General features: G+C 45.5%; 1 protein-coding gene across 1 annotated transcript; it reads left to right on the top strand.

Annotated features, from left to right (window-relative positions):
- Positions 1 to 12763: 12763 nt before the first annotated feature.
- stard9 (StAR-related lipid transfer (START) domain containing 9) lies at positions 12764 to 21456 on the top strand (the record flags this gene model as incomplete). The annotated part of the gene is made up of 11 exons (XM_080850260.1): positions 12764 to 14763; positions 14932 to 15132; positions 15582 to 15765; positions 17969 to 18094; positions 18375 to 18474; positions 18813 to 18982; positions 19312 to 19376; positions 19815 to 20017; positions 20604 to 20683; positions 20831 to 20989; positions 21355 to 21456. The coding sequence occupies 11 exons, from the start codon at positions 12764 to 12766 to the stop codon at positions 21454 to 21456; spliced, it is 3390 nt and encodes a 1129-aa protein (XP_080706386.1).
- Positions 21457 to 23960: the final 2504 nt, after the last annotated feature.

Genomic DNA, 23960 nt, shown 5'->3' with positions numbered 1-23960 from the left:
AAGCTTTAGAAGGTGTCTCTGCTATACCATGCTATACTACACTCAACTTCCACTACCTTCTTTTGGTTAGGGTTAGGGTGTGTGTGTGTGAGTGTGTGTGAGTATCACAGAAGTAGGCCTACCCTTCTTTTGGTTAGGGTTAGGGTGTGTGTGTGTGAGTGTGTGTGAGTATCACAGAAGTAGGCCTACCCTTCTTTTGGTCAGGGTTAGGGTGTGTGTGTGTGAGTGTGTGTGAGTATCACAGAAGTAGGCCTACCCTTCTTTTGGTCAGGGTTAGGGTGTGTGTGTGTGTGAGTATAACAGAAGTAGGCCTACCTTTCTTTTGGTTACTTCCTGAATGCCCATTTCCCGTTCTTTGGTTTCCATGACGCAGTGTGTACCCACGTTTTTGTTTATTTGTGTGCCAACTTCCTGATTGGGGCTGCAGGACATGTTGGAAATTCTTTATTAGGAACAATCCCTTGAGATGAATCATCTCGTTTTCAAGGGGGTCCTATGAATGGGATGTATTGTAAAATTATATTGATTTCCAAATTAACCTGTTATCACCTCTTGTGCTAATCTAACCTCTTTGCCCTTATTATATTCCTAACAAACCTTGCTTTCTCTTCTCTTTTTCTCTCTCTTGTGAATTAGATTCCTCCCTTTCTGTTCTTCCTTCTGCTTTCTCTTCTTCCTCTCTGCCTAACCCTGAGAAAAACCGCCTGGTACGGCACAGGTAACAAACACTACACACTTTTGTTCTCTTTTTCCATTCCCTCGCTCTCACCCTCTCTCCGATGTTTTTCTCTCTTCCGCTTGGCTTTTCCCCACTCTGTTTTCTGCTGCGTGCTCCGCTGTCTGAGCTTAGGCTAAGGTTTTTTTTTGCCATGGCAGTTCCACTAATGGCCCAGAGGCACGTTATCGCTGGAGTAGGGGGTCCCCATGGGGCTGCCTGGTTGTGCTGATGACAGGGCTGGCCACGAGCCGAGCCCTTCCCACTCCCGCGCCTTTCAGGGAGGCTAAAAAACCCCCCCCCCCCCCCCCCCCCCCCCCCTCTCTCAGCCACCTGGGAGTGCAGCGCTTGTAGCGGGCCTTACATAAGAAAGCCTTTTATCCATGGAGATAGCTCTAGCTGCAGCTCTAAACAAGCCCTCTCCATGGCTCTCTCAGTGGCCTTTTATCCATGGAGATAGCTCTAGCTGCAGCTCTAAACAAGCCCTCTCCATGGCTCTCTCAGTGGCCTTTTATCCATGGAGATAGCTCTAGCTGCAGCTCTAAACAAGCCCTCTCCATGGCTCTCTCAGTGGCCTTTTATCCATGGAGATAGGTGCAGCCCTAACCAACCCTCTCCATGGCCTTTTATCCATGGAGATAGCTCTAGCTGCAGCCCTAACCAACCCTCTCCATGGCTCTCTCCTCCCTGGCCTTTTATCCATGGAGATAGGTGCAGCCCTAACCAACCCTCTCCATGGCCTTTTATCCATGGAGATAGCTCTAGCTGCAGCCCTAACCAACCCTCTCCATGGCTCTCTCCTCCCTGGCCTTTTATCCATGGAGATAGGTGCAGCCCTAACCAACCCTCTCCATGGCCTTTTATCCATGGAGATAGCTCTAGCTGCAGCCCTAACCAACCCTCTCCATGGCTCTCTCCTCCCTGGCCTTTTATCCATGGAGATAGCTGCAGCCCTAACCAACCCTCTCCATGGCTCTCTCCTCCCTGGCCTTTTATCCATGGAGATAGGTGCAGCCCTAACCAACCCTCTCCATGGCCTTTTATCCATGGAGATAGCTCTAGCTGCAGCCCTAACCAACCCTCTCCATGGCTCTCTCCTCCCTGGCCTTTTATCCATGGAGATAGGTGCAGCCCTAACCAACCCTCTCCATGGCCTTTTATCCATGGAGATAGCTCTAGCTGCAGCCCTAACCAACCCTCTCCATGGCTCTCTCCTCCCTGGCCTTTTATCCATGGAGATAGGTGCAGCCCTAACCAACCCTCTCCATGGCCTTTTATCCATGGAGATAGCTCTAGCTGCAGCCCTAACCAACCCTCTCCATGGCTCTCTTCTCCCTGGCCTTTTATCCATGGAGATAGGTGCAGCCCTAACCAACCCTCTCCATGGCCTTTTATCCATGGAGATAGCTCTAGCTGCAGCCCTAACCAACCCTCTCCATGGCTCTCTTCTCCCTGGCCTTTTATCCATGGAGATAGCTCTAGCTCTAAACAAACCTCTCCATGGCTCTCACTCCACCCTCTCCGTAGCCAGGCAGCAGGGAAGTTGAGAAAATAAACCCAGGAAACGTGATTAGTTTGTTATCGCCACTTGTTGTTTTCTGAGACGTGTTTGCTTTTGAGGGCACGCCCTGGTGTGTGCACAGAGTTTTGTAATGCTGATGTGTTTGCTGTCGTCTGTCACAGGAAGGGTTAACCAGGATCGGACCTCAAGGGAACGCCCAGGAGGAACTGCAAATAGGTAACCTCACCTGTAGTGACAGTAGAACGTTTCATATTCAGCAGGTATCCCAGTCAACATGTTTTCCAGGTAGTCATAGACTAATGACTGCCCTGTTTGTGTTTGAACCTCCAGTCCTGCTAGGTGGCACTAGCTGCGAGATAGACAATCAGTGTGGGGTCGTGACCCTAAGGCCTCTGCCAGGCCAGGTGTGCATTGTGAATGGACGAGAGGTGACCGAGCCGTGCAGACTGGCACAAGGTAATGTTACACTCACACAAGCACAGATTGGTAATGTTTTACTCACAGAAGGTAGTGTTATACTCACACAAGGTAGTGTTATACTCACACAAGGTAGTGTTATACTCACACAAGGTAGTGTTATACTCACACAAGGTAGTGTTATACTCACACAAGGTAGTAATATACTCACACAAGGTAGTGTTACACTCACACAAGGTAGTAATATACTCACACAAGGTAGTGTTACACTCACACAAGGTAGTAATATACTCACACCAGGTAGTGTTATACTCACACCAGCTAGTGTTACACTCACACCAGGTAGTGTTACACTCACACCAGCTAGTGTTAACTCACACCAGGTAGTGTTACACTCACACCAGGTAGTGTTATACTCACGCAAGCAGAGATTGGTAATGTTTTACTCACACAAGGTAGTGTTTTACTCACACAAGGTAGTGTTATACTCACACACCCACAGATTGTTGACACTGATTAAATGAATTTAAGACCAGACTGTAGAAGAGCCGTCTCATGTTTGGTGCTTGGTATCAAATTAGGCATTTACGCTCTCTCTCTCTCTCCCTCCCACACACACACACACACTAACACACACACACACACACACACACACACACACACACACACACACACACACACACACACACACACACACACACACACACACACACACACACACACACACACACACACACACAGGTGCAGTGATAAGTCTGGGACAGTATAAGTTTCGGTTCAACCATCCAGCAGAGGCTGCAGTTCTAAGAGAGCGGAGACGGGTGAGTGAGATTCAAAAAGCTTGAGATTCAAATAAAAGTTGTATTGGTATGTAAGAAACAGTTACTCGCATGCATGAAACGCCCTCTTGTGGTTACACCCAGGAACAACAAGGAGATATTAGATGTCAACCAGAAAGCAAATGTTCTGGAGAGCTGTATAATGATATGATTCCAATAATGAGGTCATAACCATCTACATATGTTTTGGTTGTTGCTGTTGAAAGGGCCATGCAAAAACAATTAAATGATGGTGATAATTTTGTTGGAGCTGTTGTTGACGACGATGATGATGATGATGATGTTGACGACGACGACGACGATGATGATGATGTTTTTGACGATGATGATGATGATGATGATGATGTTAATGATGATGATGATGATGTTTTTGATGATGATGTTGTTGACGATGATGATGATGATGATGATGATGATGATGATGATGTCAGACGTTAGTTATACCGAGTCTCTCCCTCCACAGACCAGCGACGGTGCTCTAAGCTGCAGTCCGTCTGAGCTGGCCTCCCTCAGTGCTGTTCCGAGGTAAACACATGACCTCATCACATGACCTCATCACATGACCTCATCATCACTGGCACCAGCCCGCTCTCTGTGGCTTACTGGGGCTTTAACACTGAAGTAATCATGAGCATGAAGCCAAGCTTTTACATAAAGTTTGAACTTTCGTTCCTTTTTGTTATCAGCTATTAAGGTGCTCAATTGTTTTTTTTGGGGGGGGGGGGGCAGGACCTCTACCAATGCATGGAGTCTATCACAGATAAAGAGACATGATAGGAATGGACGAAGGAAAAACAACTACATCATATCTCCGTTTAAAATGTAGTGTTATGTTTTAAAATGGGCATGGTTATAATCGGTTTTCCAGTTTGAGTCGAGAGTTGGCAGTAATATAACACTTGACCGATAATGTGTCCCTTGGTGGGAGCGAAGGGTTGTTTACGGAGCAGATTTTGGCAGTTGCCGAGTTACCTCAGCGATGGGAAGGCTGGCACACACCAGCCCTCAGTGCACTCGCACAGACTTAGGACTAAGAAGAGAGGCAGGAAATGGTTTCCCACAGCAGAGAGAAAAAAATCTGCTGTCCCTTTTGGACTTGGGTATTTTGGCTGGAATATTTGCCCTGTATATTTACTGTAGATGTGAGTCAGTGACATCATATTTTCCAGTCCTTTTTTTTTTCTTGGCTCGTTTCCATGTTTCTAGGGATTGAAACAGGAGAACGCTTTTGGTGTTTGCTGTAGTTAGCATTTAAGACAAGATTAGACAAACAGGCCAGAGCACTAAAAGTTATTTATTTTTTGAACTCTTCATCACTGTGCTACGCTTGTGACGGTCTGTTTAAGCGTTTCATGTACTTAGTTATCAAAGCTCTGGATGTTTACGTTTGTCTTTTGTTTCTGTTACTTTTCTGGGTTGCTAAGCACCCAAGGTACCTACGGCATTTATCTTCATATCTTTATATGCCTGTCTACAGATAGCGTGTTTGTGTATCTCTGTTGACGTGTGTGTGCAGTGTGGAGGGAGCTGGTTGTCCGGGTGATGCACCTCCTCCCTGGCGACGCGTAGAGGACCAGCAGCGCTATGTGGAGCTCCTGCACGAGAAGATCCAGGTGGAGCAGAGGAGAGCGGACCGGGACCTGGAGATGGAGCAGGCCCATCTGAAGCACCAGCAGTCTGAAAGTGAGTGTGAGAGACTGAGAGTGAGCGCGTGTGTGTGTGTATGTATGTGTGTGTGTGTGTGTGTGTGTGTGTGTGTGTGTGAGTGTTTGTGAGTGTGTAAGAGTGTGTGTGTGTGTGTGTGTGTGTGTGTAAGAGTGTGTGCTGTGTCCAGAGCTCAGGCTGGGTTTTACTGAAGCAGCCTGAGAGTGTGTACTGCAGTGTTTTACGGGAGGAAACTTTCAGACGGCTGGATTTGCTGAGAAAGGAACTTTAAGTCAGAAAAAGCATGTTAATATTCAGATTTTTTTATGTTATTGTTATACATTGCCAGATTGCCAGAGTTTCAACAACCGCTTTCATCTTGCATGTTTAATGCAATTCCCCATTTAAGACATTTGACAATTCCTGCAAGTTGGGTAGCGTGTGTGAGTGCGTGTGTGCGTGCGCGCGCATTTATCTTAGATGATTGAACCATTGCGTGAACTGTGCATGTTCATGTTCATGCTCTCTTCTGTAACAGTTGAGCAGTGGATCCTGAAGCAGAAGCAGCGACTCACGGCCATAGAGCAGAAGGCTACTCAAGAACTGGGGGTGCAGACAGAACTTCCGACCCCTCCCGTGACGGATGCGTGGTCTGGGGAGGCGGATCAGGAGGGCAGCAGACCCCCATCTGTGGTGGGTGACCGCAAGCAGGTAGTACAGGAGGAGCTTCTCCGACACCATGCATTGCATCGAGCAGAGAACCGTGTGAGGCGCAAGCGGCTGCATTACCAGCTGCAGAGGATCGCACGCAAGCGCCACATGCTGGAGGCCAAGGGGGAGCTGCAGCGTCTGATGAACAGCGTACCACCGGGTCAGGAGGGCCCCTTGTCTCCTGAATTCGACTCAAGTTCAAGAGGGCGGACACTCCTACGCAGACACTCTTTTTCTACAGATCTGCTATCGCGTCTCTTTCCTCAACATACACCCATATTTTGGTAAGCAAGGGCAATATTTCAACATTCCGGAAGTGGTATTATTGCTCTGACAGATAAATTGTTGCATGGCTTGATATTACATGAATGTTGATAGGTAATTATATATATAATAATATAAATAATAATTATTATCAAATCTGTCTGTTCTCTTTTCAGTCAGTTCCTGAGGAGGAACAAATCATCAGAGTTCATGTCGTTCTACCAGGGGTCCTTTGGTCCACGGAAATACTCCTCTGATGAGTGGCTTCCAGATCCGCCCATGAGGGGGCGCTCTCACACGCTACCCTCGGGTTATGGGAGGGGGACCAGGAGTAGGGCTGGTTCCTCGGAGAACCTCAAAGACCCCCTGAGGGAGAAGAACACCACTGAGACCGGCAGAGGAAAGTCGCCCGGGACTAAAACGGGCCCAGCCAGACGAGGTTCCCTGCCAAGGAGCAGATCTAACAGTCAAAGCAAATCCGCAGAAAATACAACTACAGATGCAAATTCTAAGGCCATGACAAGACACGTGCCTATAATCAGTAAAGCAAGTCTGCAGAAGAACTCTTCGAAGGGGGTGAAAAGCAGCTCTAACGGAGGCCATAAGAGACTGGAGACGTTTCGAAAGGTTTTCTCACGTTCGGTGGGTCCTGGAATCAAAACTGCCCTTGCAAGGGTTTTCCGCAAGCCTCCATTAGGCCTGCGAACAGGCAGGGGTGCCAAGCATTTCAAATCCCCATGGAAACTGACTGGGAAGCCAATCAAAGACCGAGAAGCTTCAGACGATACAGAAAAGCAAGGGCCCATGAAGGCAACAGTGTCTTTAGACAACCTGCAGCAAACGTCAACAACAACAACAACAACTCCAGAAGGAGACGCACCACAGAGGCGCTGGCACAGTGCCGAGGCCCTGTCTCCTCAGAGCAGGAGGTGTGAGGGGAGGCAGCAGGACCTGGTGCACTGGATCGAGAACCTCCATGAAGAGGAAGGGAACCTGTCCGACTGTGACAGCCTGTTCTCGGTGGACTCGCTGTCCTCCGCTTACGCCGCAGCCCTGGCGGAGCAGCTCAGGCAGGAGGAGGTGGAGAGGGAGCACAGCGAGACGGAGAGCGTGGACAGTCACATGTCTGAGGACTCGCTGGTCATGGAGAGCAGTGGGAAACACGCGACTGTAAGACCCGCTGTGAAACAGGTGCAGGTTCCCCGCCATGTTTTGCCGTCCAGTAAAGCTTCTACGCCATCTAAAAAGGAAAGAACCACTGTGGACAGTCAACAACTACGACGGAGAGAGGAAGAGGTGGTTGGGGAAGCATCGGATGAAATGCCTGCAGAGGTTTACTGGAGCTTGGGTGGCGGAACTCCAAAGCTGAAAGCTCGGACGGAACCTGGAGGAACACCAGGGCCTGGCTATGAGAAACAACCTTGTGAAGACCGTGACCATGGAGATGATAAAGTCCTATCAAAGATGAGCGAAGAACCAGCCAGCGGCCATCTTACCATGGCCAGCACACCTCGTTCCCTTAGCAGCACCAGTGTCAGAGAGCCTGAGAGCTTGCTGGCCTTGACCGATGCCTGGTCGTCCATGGACACTGCGGATAGTCCAAGGATAGCCCCTTCCTCAGAACCAGCCAGCGGCCATCTTGCCATGGCCAGCACACCTCGTTCCCTCAGCAGTCCTCTCACCATGGCAACCACACCTCGTTCCCTCAGCAGTCCTCTTACCATGGCAACCACACCTCGTTCCCACAGCAGCTCCAGTGTTAGAGAGCCTGAGAGCTTGCTGGCCTTGACCGACGCCTGGTCCTCCATGGACACTGCGGATAGTCCAAGGATAGCCCCTTCCTCAGAACCAGCCAGCGGCCATCTTACCATGGGCAGCACACCTCGTTCCCTCAGCAGCTCTAGTGTCAGAGAGCCTGAGAGCTTGCTGGTCTTGACCGACGCCTGGTCCTCCATTGACACTGCAGATAGTCCAAGGATAGCCCCCTCCTCGGGCCGGAGAACTGCCTGTGACCTGCTCAAGGGAAGCGAAAGGAGCCTGAGCTCCAGCAGTTCAGATCTGTCTGACCACACGAGTGGGTCTGAGCTCCAGAGCTCATTGTCTGCTGAGTCCACAGAGGGTGAGGATACTGTGCTGCAGGGGGGAAGGAGGTACTGGGAGTCAGACAGAAGTGCTGAACAACCAGTAAGTTGCTGTTTGAGAACTTCATCTGAAGTGGTGCTTAGTTCAGGAAACACCCTGACTCTTTGCTGTGAGGCGATGGTCAGTGATTCTGAGGAACTGCTGAACTCTCATAATGCTGAAGGAGAATTGGGACACAAAGGGTCAGAGGTCATGCAGTGTGAAGAGGCTTTTGTGGAAGAAGCACAGCTGGTGTACTCACATGTGACTGGTGTTCAAGAGACCCAGTCAGGAGCAGACCATGTACCAAGAAAACTAGATGCAATTGACAAGAGTAACAATGAGTATATGGCTGCCTCAGAACAGTCAAATCCCATGGATCTCACACCAACCTCAGTGAAGGCAGATGTATCTGATATTTTGGAGTTGGTTCCAGAGTGTCCAGGGATGAATGCACATGTAATCCCCCAAGGTAGTGCAGGAACAAGCACAGTGGGATATGTGGCAGAGGACATTAGACTAAACGAGGCTGAAGAATCTTTCAATATTTGTAGAACAGATGTCTCAGAGGTAGAAAAACGACATGATCATAACTGTTCTGAAGTTGAAAAGATGTGTCTCTGTTCCTGTGATGTTGGAAATCATGTACACATCGATGAGCCACAGGCCGGTTTGACCCCAAGAAGCACTTTAAAAGGAATACCTGATCAGTGCCTTCAGACTTCCAATCACGTTCTCCATTCCACAGCATCTGGAAGTGTTCTCGCTTTGGAGCAAAAGGAGCACAGCTCGCTCAATATACCTGAAGAAACACAAATTCATCACGGCACCAGCACCGATGTTATCGGATCTCCCTATAGGGTCAGTGAGGAAAGCACTAAGATCGGCATTGATCATGCAGTTGAAGGCTACATTGAAACAACATGTAAAGAAATCCCTGCAGATGCCAAAGATTTGCCTATGAGTGTAAAAGCACAGCAAAATGTGCTTGATAGCTTTGGGCATGTTACCTGTGGCACGGCAGCAGGATCAACCAGCCAGAATCAAGAGTCAGAGCTTCATAATACATCATGTAGGAAGTCAAGAAAAAGGATCAAAGATGGCCAAGATGCATTTACTAGCACTTTAAAATTCCCCAAAAGATGTAATTCTTCCCCTGCAAAACCCATACATGTAACTCCCAACAAGACTGACAAAGACCACAAAGAGAATTACAACAAGGAAGTTAATGAATCTTTCAAATCTAAAGATGAACATACTGTGGAGAAGAAGTCATGCCTTCTGTTGGAAGCAAAGTGCGTTGCTGAACTGAGTATTGCTGAAAAGAATAGTGAGAATGAGGTTAAAACCTCAGCTAACACCAAACCAGGCAGATTTGACACAAACGACTCTTACATTATCAATAAGAAAATATCAGAAGTAGTGCAAAAACATCTGGAAATGACAGTTGATAGTGGTAACCAGGAGGGTACATTTTCTGTAACTAACATTGATTCTTCTAAGAGTCTGAAAGACATCAGTGACAAGTGTAAACAACACAACAAAAACAATAACAAAACAGGCAGTGCCCATGATTATTGTATACATAACAAAACAGGCAGTGCCCATGTCTTTTGTCTAACGTCTTCTCAAACAGTCTCCCTCTTGCCACAATCTCTGAAGTTAAATGAAAGCTGCTTCACAGAAGATGTACCGAGCTGCAGCCACCAGCAAGACTTTGGATCGACCCAAATTCAAAAAGACCAAACAGGTTGTGGGACTAGAGAGGTCAGCAGCACACACAGAGACACAAAGAGCCTTAGGAGCCGTGCTGGACGCACAAGTGAAGAAAGTTTAAACAAAGGCTCGTCTGTATCGCTACAACAGGATATCCCAAAGGAAATGCAAATGGGTAGCTGTAAGTCGAAGCAAGACATAATGGCTTGTACTTTCAAAGAAACTGGGAAAGCAGTCCAGTCAGATGTATGTCACCTCAGTGCCAAGCTGGATAAGGGGACTCTTAGTGCTGGCAGCTCGACACAGCACACAGAACCACTGAAAGTAGCAAACATGGAGAAACACAAGGCCTCTGTCATGACTGAACGACTTGGGGTCTCTGAAAGCAGCCCAGCTCAAACTGCTGAAGCTACTGCTGGAGAATCAGCTACGTTATTTGCGAAAAGAGAGTTTACAGAGCATATTGTCAATAGTTGTAAGATCCCTCCAGAAGAGGAAACTAGCAACGTGTTATTATCAGTGCTTTGTGCTGGAGATGGAGAAAATGAAGTATGGATTGATGAAGCAAGCAAAGAAAGGGCATACTCCCAGAGGATGAATGTATTGACAGACAGTTCTGATTTGGGCACAAAAAGTAAATATGTTGCTGCTGAAGTCCATCCTGTTGACTTAAATGGACAGAGCACAGTGGTTCCCAACTTTAATGATCCATTGAAACAGACTGGTGAAATGGGCCTGCTAGAGCCTCACACTAAACAACCAATAATACTATTTTCACAAGCGGAGCACATGCCAGACCAACATAATCAATCAAAGCATTCACAAGCGGACCCTGTGCCAGACCAACATAATCAGTCAACGCATTCACAAGCAGACCATATGCCAGACCAAGTTTATCAATCAAAGCATTCACAAGCGGACCATATGCCAGACCAACTTAATCAATCAAAGCATTCACAAGTGGACCATATACCAGACCAACATAATCAATCAACGCATTCAAACGCTACTTTTGACTTGGTAGCACACAGTGCTCAAAACCTAAATAAGAATGCGAACACATTCAGTTCACACATGACAATCAAGGTCCCACAACAGATAAATATTGAAAAGCATTCACCTAATGAATCCTCCCTAGGAACCTCAAACACCCTGAAATACCAAGAGATCATACAAGGTGATGCTATTGGTGTTTCTAGTAGCCTCTTACTGGATGCTGGGGAAGCTAAAATAGGTCAAGATTGCTTGCAGGGAAAAAAGAGGGGGAATCACAATGGTAGTGCTCTGTCCTTAGCTTCATGCCACAGACCCCCACACTTCAGTGCTGCTCTGCTAGCCCAGACAGACCATCAGCAGGAACATTTCCAGCATGCAGAACTGACTGTGTTACCTCTCTCTCGAACCAACGCCAAACAATTGAGCAATCCAGGACCCAGGTACATTAACAAAATTGAGTTGGAGGTTTCATGTCATGGGGAGATTTCAGCTGATGGATCGGAGGAAATGTTACGGAGTGAAAACCAGCTTACCAGCCAAGAGCAACCTAGCTTTTTACGGGGGGGAAATACAGTGCAACCATCACAGGAAGTGACATCAAATCTGAAAGTTAAATCTGAAGTCTCTGTTGACATATGTGGGCCTAGGAAGACTCAATACCAAATGTCTGAAGGCTCTGAAGACACCGATTTGATAGATAATTCAAAGATAAGTGGATATACAGGTAGATTATCTCTCGCAAAACCCATAGACTGCAAAGACAACAAAGTAGCTGATAATCAGAAAGCGAAGACAAAGAAGTTCAGAAGGGCTCAAGTCACGGCCCCTCCAAGTTCATCAAGTGAGTCAGTACCCGACTCTTCTTCAAGTGAAGATATTCCAGTTAAGATGTGTCGACATAGATCTTCAGCCAGACCCAAACCTGAAACCCAAATTTGGGATGGACAACAAGAATCAAGACTCAGCAGATTAGTTCCACAGATTACTGAAGACCAAAGACACAGCAGGTTAGGCCTACAGTTTACTGAAGACCAAAAGTCAAAAACACCCTCCAGTCAAAATCCATCTGCACTGGAGAGCAAAGTTAAAGAGAGATGTATTTTACAGTCTCCAAGCAGTAGAAGTGCACTTGCAAATGCTAAATCTTCCTGTGCTCCTGTGTTAAGTCAACAAGATGATGATGATAAACAGAACTTTGTCCCTACGCGAAAGGAACACAAGCCCACAGAGACACTGCATTTGAGTGAGAAAAAACCTCATTTAAAGCTTGCTTCACCCGTAAATGAAAACCAATGTAAAATCCCAAATGATACCCAATTGAAACACATTTTAAATGTGTCTAAACAGTTGAGAGACACCCCATTGGATAATGACACATTGAAGAAAGAGGATATCCTGCACTTTGCTTCTATTGACATCAACCCGTTCCTTCACCCATGGCAAGACATAGAGTCCAATAAACCAACATACAAAAACCAAGTGTTTGGAAGTGCAGCGGAGATCTGCAGCAAATACCCACTTCTAAATTGTCCTGACAGGCAGATAACTAGATGTTTGAGTGTGGACAATGGTCTCAACGTTCAGAATGCCCCATTTAACTCCCACCTCAGCACTTATGCAAACAGCAAGGGACTCTCCAGTACCCTTAGCAGCGGGGACGATTTTAAAGAGCAGGTTAGCACGCAGACCAATCTTCTGGCATGTTGCCACACCTCTCTAGATGCAAATGGGCTAAATCTGACTGCTGTATCTTACAGCTCTTCTTACAGTGAGGCCTCTGGGGATTTGGGGAACAGTTCAGGTCAAGTGGATGAAATCATGTTGGTGTACCCTTCTGAACAAGATTCCCAAAGCCTGGAAAACCAGAGCATCGGCATGAGCGACCACAGCACTCAGACATTCACTCCTGGTGGGGACTCGAAGAGAAGACGGTGTCACCACAGGAGCAGCACTCAGGTGGAGACCACCTTGGAAGGGAAAGTTCCCGCCACTTGGGCTAGTCTTCAGAATATGTCTGCGCATCTGTCCGAGCTGATACACAACACGTCTGATCTTCTGGGCAACATTCAGTGCATGCGGACTGGAGCCACACAAAGACAAGAGCTGAACGTGCGGAAGACCAGAGTGTCGCACAGGTATCCCAGACACACCAACAGGAAAGACGGATCGACCCAAACAACACTGGACATTGGGATACAAACCGAAGGGGAAGATAGTCGAGTGAACCACTCTACGATCACACACAGAGCTCCGATTACAGACACACATTCCACCGCCCATGAAGTGAATGTTATTGTCAAAGTCATTGGTCCAAATTCCCTCAGCGTATCTGAGGGTAATGATATCACTCTTTCATTGTATGACAGAGGAGAGAGTGGAAGACTATCTGAAAATATCAAGAGCATGCCTGACTTACGAGAGAATAGATCCCGTTGTGCAGGACGGATGCCTCCTAAAGGTACCCCTGTGAAAGTTCCCTCTCTAGAGACCGTGTTGCCAGGCAACAGCTACATCACCCCCGATGTCTCTCCAATTTTCCCTAAAGTCCTAAACTTTGACAAAGTCTCCCCCTTAGGTTTTGGAATCCCAACAGTTAGAAGGTGCTCTTCACAGATTGATGTACCAGAAAGTCAGACGCCGCCTTTGAGAAATGTCAGGAATTATTCTAGCAAGCAAGTTAGCTTCACTGACCGTGCCTCCTCTCCTATCCTCACTGTTGAGGTCGGTGTAGGAGGACGAGAAATAAGAACATCTACACCATGTCATGACAGAGTTGACAGCCATACGGAAAAACAGATATACACCAACAGAATGACATCTCCAAGGAATGAGACGCTTCAAACTACTCAAAGCCACCCACTACAAGACCATGATCTTAGGAAGACGTATAGTTCTTCAGACATATCAATTGGAACTATCTCTACCGGACATATCAGTGACCTCAGTAAATCTACTTCAGATGTTTCTAACGCATTCTTGACAATCTCATCGCAAGGCAAAAAACAGAACTCCAGAGCATTTTCTCACAGAAACACCAGTGAAAAAATAACTGCTCAGACTCCTTTTCATAGACCTCCCTATCCACAAAATCCCAAATGGGTGCCTTCTCCCTCTCATTCTTCCTCCTCATACCAGCAGCCTGTCCATGGCAGACAAGAGAGACAGCTACTTTCATCATTTGACAATCAGGGGGGACACAGCAACCTGGTCACAGAAACCCCCCACAGAGTTCCAGAAGATCTTGGAGCATTCTGGAATGGACCCTTTGAGCTGCCATACACCAGTCAGCAGCACATTCTAGAACATCAGGAAGATGACCTCATGTCAGTCGCTCCAAGTGAGTGCAACACTGACGTTTTGGTCAGTATAAACCCCCTCGCTGACACTCTGTCTCGAGAAAGTCAGCAAATGATCCCCGAAGACTTACCGCTGCACAACAAATTCAGCAACTGGTCTGGCCTAAGTCAACACCAACCCACGCGACTCATTGGGAGTACCCAGGGGCTTAATCACAAACACATGTCCCTGCAGAACCCACTTAGAAAGGACTCGCAGTCAGAGAGTTTGAGCTCCAACCTGAACCCTAACCCCGTTGCACACAAGGGCGACCGGATGAGGGAGATAGAGAGGCTACGTAGGGACAGAGAGACGGTGATGGCCAGTGTCCAACTAGAGATGAACCCCCACCAGCTCACTGTGGAAATGGCGGAAGCCAAGTTGCATTATGGGCTGGGTGAGACCGACGCCTTGCTGAAGGTGCTAAAGTCAGGCCACAGTGAAGAGTCACCACCTCTCACCAAGCAGCACTTGTATGACAGGTAAGCTTTCTGTGTCATCATCACTGACCATTATTACATTGATACTCTGACTAGCTTAACAGTTCTCCATCATTGGGGCTTATCATATTGGACAAGTTGTTTTAGTCATTGCTATAGGTCTTCAGTACCTCTAATGATCGAAACCCCTTCCGTTATTTTACTTCAAAGGCATAGAAAGAGTATTGAAGGGCTTAGCCAGGAGAGAGAAGCTCGTCATCAGACTTGTCGTCGTGCTCGCAGTCTCAGTCCAAGCAAACATGGCGGCGTTCTCAGGCGTGACCCAGACTCCTCCCCCACGACCAATGACACGCCCACTCGCAGACGGGAGTACCTGCAGCAGCTCCGACAGGAAGTGGTGGAGACAAGCAGGTGAGCGCTAATGATGTTTTATAAGTTGAGTTTTATAAGTTTTTCTTCTTTGTTGTAATACAAGAATTTCATCCACGAAGATTGTCTGATAAACATGATTGGGACATGAGCACTGGCAAATTAAACGGGATGATTGAAATTGAATTAGACTGGAATAGTCCCTGCTTGTCTCTATAACGAATGACTGTATGAAGTCAGTCAGAACTCCTATGAGTCCATGCCGTCTCATGTTAGTACTTTAGTCTCCATGATGGCGAATGTCAATATTAATCTCCAGAGTCCCAGAGCCTCAGGCTGGCGGGTTAACTAGCTCTGATTGCCAGACCCATAATGCCCTGGACTGAACAGCCCAGTAATATATCTTAAAGTTTGGGAGCTTCAGTCCCCCATGTCTAGGTGTATTGTATAGAGTTTTGATTTTAATTGCGAATGTCAATATTTATCTCCAGAGTCCCAGAGCCTCAGAGGAGGGAGGGTCAGTGTCCGTCTGAGATCGAGATCCTGCTGCGGGACTACAGCCGCGCTCGTGAGGAGGCGAGGACGGAGATCGCCCGCGCACGGGACCGTCTGCGCGAGCGTACAGAGCAGGAGAAGAGACGCCTGCAGCAGCAAACGCTGTCTCAGATGGTCAGGGTGAGGACATTTTCATAGTGTGGCGACAGTGGTACAGGAGGTAGAGAAGTCGTTTAGTAATCAGAAGGTTGCTAGATCGATTCCCTCTCGAAGTGTCCTTGATCAAGACACAGAACCCATAATTGCTCCTGCAGTGTGCCATCAGTGTAGATGTAAAATGTGTATACATCCTTGTAAGTCGCTTTGGATAAAAGCGTCTGCTAAATGTAAATGTAATGTAAATGTGTGGTTTAGTCTCCTCCACCCAGAGCACCGCCATGTGCTGTTACTCTTGCTTCTAGACCCTGAGACCTCTTTAGTGTTTAACCAGTTTAGTGTTACTGGTATATATGTATAGGTCTCTCCCAGTTTAGTGTTACTGGTATATATGTATAGGTCTCTCCCAGTTTAGTGTTACTGGTATTAATGTATAGGTCTCTCCCAGTTTAGTGTTACTGGTGGTATAAATGTATAGGTCTCTCCCTGTTTAGTGTTACTGGTGGTATTAATGTATAGGTCTCTCCCAGTTTAGTGTTACTGGTATAAATGTATAGGTCTCTCCCAGTTTAGTGTTACTGGTATAAATGTATAGGTCTCTCCCAGTTTAGTGTTACTGGTATAAATGTATAGGTCTCTCCCAGTTAAGTGTATAAGGGCCATTCTACCGAATTGATGCAAAGTCATGTCGGATATATTTTGAATTTTTATATGGTTTATTCCCAAAACTTTGTCCGTATGTATATTGTACCATATCTAAAGTACACATATCTAGTAAAAGAACAGTCAAGTTTTATATTGTATTTTCAGAATGTGTTGGAATGTTTTTCCTCTTCCAAAAATTGTCACTACCGAAACATCACATTTACTATAGTAAAAAAGTATTATTATTGACCTGTTCAGATTGTGTTTCTTTCCCTGCTCTGAAGAGTATTTTTACAAATATTTCTTGAAGGTTTTCACAATGAAATCCATAGAAATGAATTTTTTACCAAATTTTCAAGTTCAATTTATCTGTTTCGGTAGTGACTGCACTGTTTCGGTAGTGACTGCACTGTTTGATGGATGTTCATTTCTCTCCCAAAATCATCCAAAAGGTGCTCTGGGCCGCCCTTTAGTCCACACAACACATTTATTTAAAAATTATGGGATTGAACTACTTACCATTTCATTTTGTCACTACCAAAATCATCTGTTGACTACCATATGTTTCGGTAGTGACTGTTTCGGTAGTGACAATTCTAGCTAACTTTAAGCATAAATAAAGAATTCTAGCAAGCACACGGCTTGCAAACACATCTTTGAAGAGGTGAACACACATACAAACATAAGATTTTCCATGAAACCCCAAAAGGTTTCTTTAATTGAAGAAAACATGCGTTTCGGTAGTGACAATTCTTAAGGTTACACGTCGATTTTCAGACTTTGGAACACATTTATATAAAAACTATGGGATTTAGCTACTTACCATTCAACCACGAGGGACAGAGATGCAGTGTCACTATATGGTAAAAAATGCAGAGTCGTGGCTAAAACACAGGCTCAGCCAATGGACTAAAACTCTTGTGTTTCGGTAGTGACATGAAAACTAGGGACATGATTTTTTGAGTATAGTAAATTGATTTAAAAATTAAACCCACAATAAATCTTAATATTCCAAGTTCTGTTTCAACCGAATCATAAAGATCTTTGAAACTAAATCATTGCTACTTCCCAATAGAAAGTACCCTATAAATGATGATTTTGTATATATTTAGCTTATCACTATCTCATGTAATGCATTGGGTTTATATAGACCATAACATTTTCTAATTAAATATCTATGCCTAAATACCTAATTGTTTTGTAAATAGTTTTTATTGTTGAGGGACTGCATATTACACGAATTCGGTAGAATGGCCCATAAATGTATTGGTCTCTCCCAATTTAGTGTTACTGGTAAAATGTGTGGTTAATCCACAGAGTCAAGAAGGCACAGTATACTCTGTATTAGTTTGTAATTACAAACAGTAATTATTAGATATAAAGCTTATTAGATATAGACCTTACACCTAACTGTTACAAACAGTTGCAAAGGTAAGGCGTCAGGTCTGTATCTATATGAATAGTACAGTAAATACTCAGAGCAGTTTATGAAATAGAGACATAAACCATTCACTTGTGTTTTTGAATATTTGGTGTCAAGACCCTTCTGTTTCCGTCCTCCTCCCTCCCGTGACCATAACAGGATGACTTGCGCTTTCGTAACCGCGTTAGCAACAGCACCCTCTGCACCGGCTCCAGTCTAAGCCTCGCTTCCAGCCCCACCTCAGGGTACAACAGCAGCAACCCCGCCATCCTCCGAGACATGCAGGTACGATAGCACATCTCTCTTTGAGCTTCTTGGCTCTGTTTGAGGTTCTGAACTATAGAGATGAGTATGGTAGCACATCTCTCTTTGAGCTCCTTGGCTCTGTTTGAGGTTCTGAACTATAGAGATGAGTATGGTAGCACATCTCTCTTTGAGCTCCTTGGCTCTGTTTGAGGTTCTGAACTATAGAGATGAGTATGGGAGCACATCTCTCTATGAGCTCCTTGGCTCTGTTTGAGGTTCTGAACTATAGAGCTGATTATGGTGCCTTGATTCTGTTCAGGGCACCAGTACCCTTGAGATGGGGTCCAAAGTCCTGGCCCGGCCTCCTATTGGTGGATCCCAGAGTCTGAGGACCCAGCGTACGTGGACATCTGCCCAGGGTAAGCCATTCGCCATGAAACGACTCAAAAAGATTGTGGAAAGAAAAGCAATTAAATGAAATCACTGCATGACATCAGGACACTGGTATCAACTTTATGAATCAGCTGGGACATAATGTCTCCATGTGGAAAATCCAATAATCATGCCAGTTTTTTTTCTTTCTCTCAATTGTTTTTTTCTCTCTCTCTCTCTCTCTATCTCTCTCTATCTCCCTCTCTCTCTCTCTCCCTCTCTCTATCTCTCCCTCTCTCTCCCTCTCTCTATATCTCTCTCTCCCTCTCTCTCTCTCTCTCTCTCTCTCTCTCTCTCTCTCTTTCTCTCTGTCCCTCCTTCCTAGATATCCGACTGGAACAGCAGGGGTCAGGAAGTGATCCTCATCCGTCCTCCTCCCCTTCCTCCCCTCCTCCATCTCTCCGTCAGCGAGCCCTGTCCTTTGGATCCCCCTCCTCCCTGGCCACGGCCTACCATGACATCGCCTCTCGTGCCCTCACGCACGCTCTGGCTGAAGTAGGTCAAATTAATCAGCCTTGCCTTGCTGTATTTCAGCCAAAAGAAACTGGAAGTTTGTGATGGAATAAAAGGTCCCTTGTTTAAAATCCCTTGTCGTTTGGAGTAAGCGGTACGTTTAGAAGGTTAAAAATCGGAATCTGAATGGGAGAGTTTTGAAAATGTTCTTGAAGGTGCCTTCTCTCATCCAGAGGATGAGCCAAATAATCCCCATAGTCACTAAAATGATCTGCACAAGCCCCATGAGTAATTTAAGCCAGAATATTTTACAGTTTATGATTCTCAGTTTCTCAGCACTCACTCTTTTCTCCTCTTTGCTGTGGCTGCAGGTCCGTTTGGCCAGTGCTGGGGAGTTGAGCAACCTGCTGGCTGGGAAGAGTGCAGCTGGGTGGAGGTGTGTGTGTGTGTGTGTGTGTGTGTGTGTGTGTGTGTGTGTGTCTGCAGCTGGTTAGAGGTGTGTGCCAACCCTTGCAGGAGAAAAGAAAAACACATTATGGATCTTCTTAATAGACATTAAAGTTTAATTCAATTTGAGAGTTTTAATGTGATTTTGTGAGGTGGAGGGGTGTTAATATTATGTATTTTAAAATATAGATGTCAGTCCTTCCTGTGTTAAATCATTTGTGGTTGGTGAAGTGCTCCTGCAGCACAACTGAATACATTTCCAAATGAACACTGGGCATGTTACCTTTTCCAGGGGCTGTGGGCAATGCTTGAAATCACCTGTCTTATCACTGACTGTGTGTGTGTGTCTGTGTCTGTGTCTGTGTCTGTGTCTGTGTCTGCGTGTGTGCATGTGTGTGTGTGTGTGTGTGTGTGTGTGTGTGTGCAGGCACCAGGGCTCAGAGCGTGGGGTGCAGGTGTTCCATAAGCCGGGCCCCAGGGCCACAGTGCATGGCTTCCTCGGGGCTATGGAGCTGGAGCGCCCGGCGCAGAGCCTGTGGAGCGTGATCCGAGACCACTCCAAAGCCCACCTCTACAACCCCTCCGTCAGCTCCAGCTGGACCCGAGCGCTGGATGAGACCACGCAGCTGGGTGGGTTTCACTTTCAGTTTCAGTTTGTTTATTTGATGAAGAGGGACAGTGTACATTAATAAACATTAAAATGTAAATGCACCCAATTATAGCCAAAAGGCTAGTTTCCATTGGCAGTCCCCCTGCCAGAGTGAAAATGGCTAAACAACGTTCTAGAGCACTCAGCTGGGTGGGTAGGACTAGGTTCCAGTCACAGCTGGGTGGGTAGCACTAGGTTCTAGAGCACTCAGCTGGGTGGGTAGCACTAGGTTCCAGTCCGCCAAAACACTGACTGTGTTTGCTAGTGCGGTTTATGTAGCTGGATGGAACACTGCATGCAATGCCAATTCAGTGTGTGTCATTGCTTAGGCAGCCCAATTTTTTTAGCAATAGTTGTGTCTTAACTGTCTTAACTCACTGTTCAGTACTGACTGTGTTAGTAACAACATTTTGTTAATGTTTGGTCGAAAAAGGTTTTGTTTATATTAACAGTTTAAAAACTGAACAAAAGAATTTGGTAGGTTGTCAGTACTAGTGCTGTGTTTTGAGTGGCCATAGCCCTGCACTTCATTTAATGGACCTTCACAACTTGATTGTTTTTGAACAGTTTATATGCTGAGCAAGCCGTCCTCCTTCAACCTGAAGCAACCGCGGGATTTCTGCTGCATCAGTACTGAGGCTAAGCAGGTCAGCAGACGTCCATGCAAACGTCACACATATCACACTAGTTCTCCTTTATCTACCCGTTCTCAACCAATCCCCCTTTTTCTCCATCTCAATCATGCCCCATCTCATCCTTCTCTCCGTCTCATGGTTGCTCTTCGCTCCCCCCAGGATGAGCGCTGGGTGCTGGCCATGCAGTCTGTGTATGAGGAGTCTCTGCCCAGGCCCAGTGTGGACGCCGTCCGAGCCGAGGTGCTGCCCAGTGCCTGGATCCTGCAGCCCGTCCGCAGGCACGGCCAGGAGCGAGTCAACGTCATCTACATGCTGCAGGTCTGCCAAGAGCTCTATCGTAACGGTGTCAATTATCGGACGGCGTGTGTTATCGGCAAACGTTTGCAGTTGTCATGTTAATCAATTATTAAACTGAGCATATCGATTGATAATCCATTATTAAACTTAGCATTTGGATTGTTTAATAGAATGGCGGATGTTTGCCACTGTCCGATAACTGACATAGCTACGCTACTAATGTTACTGGCTACCATACATTTATATGAATAAGCAAAGCCTATACCTATATTGTTGAGAATTTGTTTTCCATTTCTATTGCAGTTTATTTCATCCTACATCTGCAATGATTTTAAGTGCTCTCTTCTTTCTCTCCCTTTCTCCCCCCTCTCACTCTGTCCCAACAGGTGGACTTAGGTCCTCCTGCCCTTCCCCATAGGCTGTTGGGTGCTATTGCTCGGAAACAGGCCTCCGTCATCGCTGACCTGGATGCCTTTTTCTCTCTGTGAAAGGCTGGCCATCGCTGACCTGGATGCCTTCTTCTCTCTGTGAAAGGGTGGCCATCGCTGACCTGGATGCCTTCTTCTCTCTGTGAAAGGGTGGCCTAGACATGCTTCCACATGCACAAAAGCTATAGACATCTAGCTACGCCTGTAAATACCGCTCAAGATTCTGGCTAAACATGGAGCTGGAAGGAGCAGCAACCACTTCTCGTTAAGCATGAAGCTACCACTATAGCTACAGGACACAAGTGCTGCATGCTATAAATGCTATTTATATATATATTTCTGTGTGTCTACATCTGTAGTTTGCAGCTGTGTGTGAGCACTTCCATTTACAGAAGGGTTTGTAAGACCCTCACTAAAATTTGCACCACTTTGTTCTATTTGATTATATAATTATGTGTTATGTTTCCTTGACTTGATACTATATCCGCACTGATGAAAATGTATATATTGTGAATCGATCTGTCTTCCTGGTTTCTGATTAAGTGTTTTTATACTGGAGTTGCATATAATGTTTTATAACTAAATCTATCAATCATTTTGTGCCAAAGAGTAGTATAGTTTCATGTTGTTTACAATAATTGCCTTTTTAACCTAAATGCTCTCCATATATTATGACTCCAAAGTGCCCCTTACCCCAAATAATCCATGGTTATGTATTGCACATGTAAACCACATTGGACTGGTACTTTATAAGCAGAGTATAGCTGTTGAAATCAAAGTGGGTGGTGCAAGTTGGTGTCATTTGATGACTACGGTCAGTCAGCTTCAATTTCTTGCTAGGAACTGAACAAATGTTCTCCTATATAAAGGTTTATGAAATCTCAAGTTCCTGTCAAAAGATAAACCTGTGAATTCTGACACGTTTTTGGTCACAGGCAGTGCAAATTGTACGTTTCTGTACATGAGCAAATATTTGTTGGTTTACCTGCTCAATCTCCGAGGTCTGGTCAGCTGATGTTAAGTCTAAACACTTCTGGCTTCTCAACAACCACTCTTAAGGAGCAAATACTTAAATGTGTGCACTAAAATTTGCCATTATATATGTAAAGATCTATTTTTTTGTATTTTTGAGTCCTGATAAGCTTATTTTATGTCTTAAAATCATATTTATAGATGCCTACAGTATTTTATTTGGATTTTGTGGATAGTCTGGGAGTTATTGGAAAATCAGCTCCAGCTGTTTGCAATTGAAGGCCATCAGCAAATTTGTCTTATTGCTTATCATTCCATTTGACATGAAGAAGTTAAATAATGAGCTGTAAACCACTGGCAGCTCGTCTTGTCAAATCTTATCCGAGTCTTAACACTTTTTTGTTGTAACACTGTCTTGGTTCCCTGTTGAACCCAAAAAGAAGGACCTAGAGGTCTCAGTTTCCTCTGGGATGAAAGATATGCAGAGGAATTGTTCTTCTTTCAATTTTGAATAGACGTTACAAAATCATTGTACAACCGTAAAATGAATATGTATGTACATCTATAAATGTAGCATTTGACAAAAATGTGCACCATTTAAAAAATATGTAATTTATCATCTATGTTTGTGGTATTTCTTTAGTATCTAAATATTTTATACTTCTTCTGAATGTTTAATTTATGTGCATAAGTGCATTATTTTCATACACACGCCTTTCTCACACATATTGTGTCTGTTGTATTTCTTCACATATGTCACCTCATTGTGTAAAATTGTGGTATGGGACAGAAGGTTTGGTTCTAAGTGTCAATAATCATGGAATTACGGCTATCCAACGACTAATCGTGTATTCTCGGGTTTGTTTCAGGGTCGCGTAGAATAGATCCCCTTGAACTTGCCTGGAGTGACTGTGTAGTGCTAATATTTAGTCTATAGGGGGCGTTCAGGCGCATACGCCATAAATAACTGTTAACTGTCCAAGGTAAATCAATTGTAGACGCTCTCACAGGTGAAACTGGTTCCCACACCAAGCAGTCCTTAGGAGGGATGTGTCAAACAATAATATGGCTATTGTCTTACGGGCTCACTCATCATCACCGATACGTATTGATCTATAAGGTGCCAATTTTGGCCATAGGTTTGCTTGCATGCCGTTATAGACACACCAATTAGTGGACAAGCAAGCTAAATACAATGTTAGACTTTTCTTATTTGGTATCTTTGAATAACTATAACTTTTAAGGTAGTTTGGACTACAATCGCATTGCAACCTGTCATGGCTTTGTTTATTTCAAAGCAAGAAACTAATTAAACACCATTGTAAGTAAGTATAACTTATATTCATAGGACACAGCTGGATACTTATTGTTCAAAGCTGTTATTGGTTTCACAGTGTCTTCGGTCTCATTGCGGACATCTGTAGAACATATTGATAAGACAACGACAGAAAGGTGACATTTCTGCACTGGGCGGGGGCTAGTCGCAGAGCCCAACGACCAGAGAGTATCTGAGGGGGTACTCAGGGGCGCCTGCCATTTAAAGTCACTGCCTCTCGACAGGAATGTGCGTCCCCTGCGCAGTGAGACTCGGC

The sequence above is a fragment of the Sprattus sprattus genome (assembly GCF_963457725.1).
Source record: "Sprattus sprattus genome assembly, chromosome: 13".
NCBI classification, from domain to species: domain Eukaryota; kingdom Metazoa; phylum Chordata; class Actinopteri; order Clupeiformes; family Clupeidae; genus Sprattus; species Sprattus sprattus.
The sequence above is the reverse complement of the archived record's forward strand: the minus strand, read 5'-3'. Positions and strand labels throughout refer to the sequence as shown.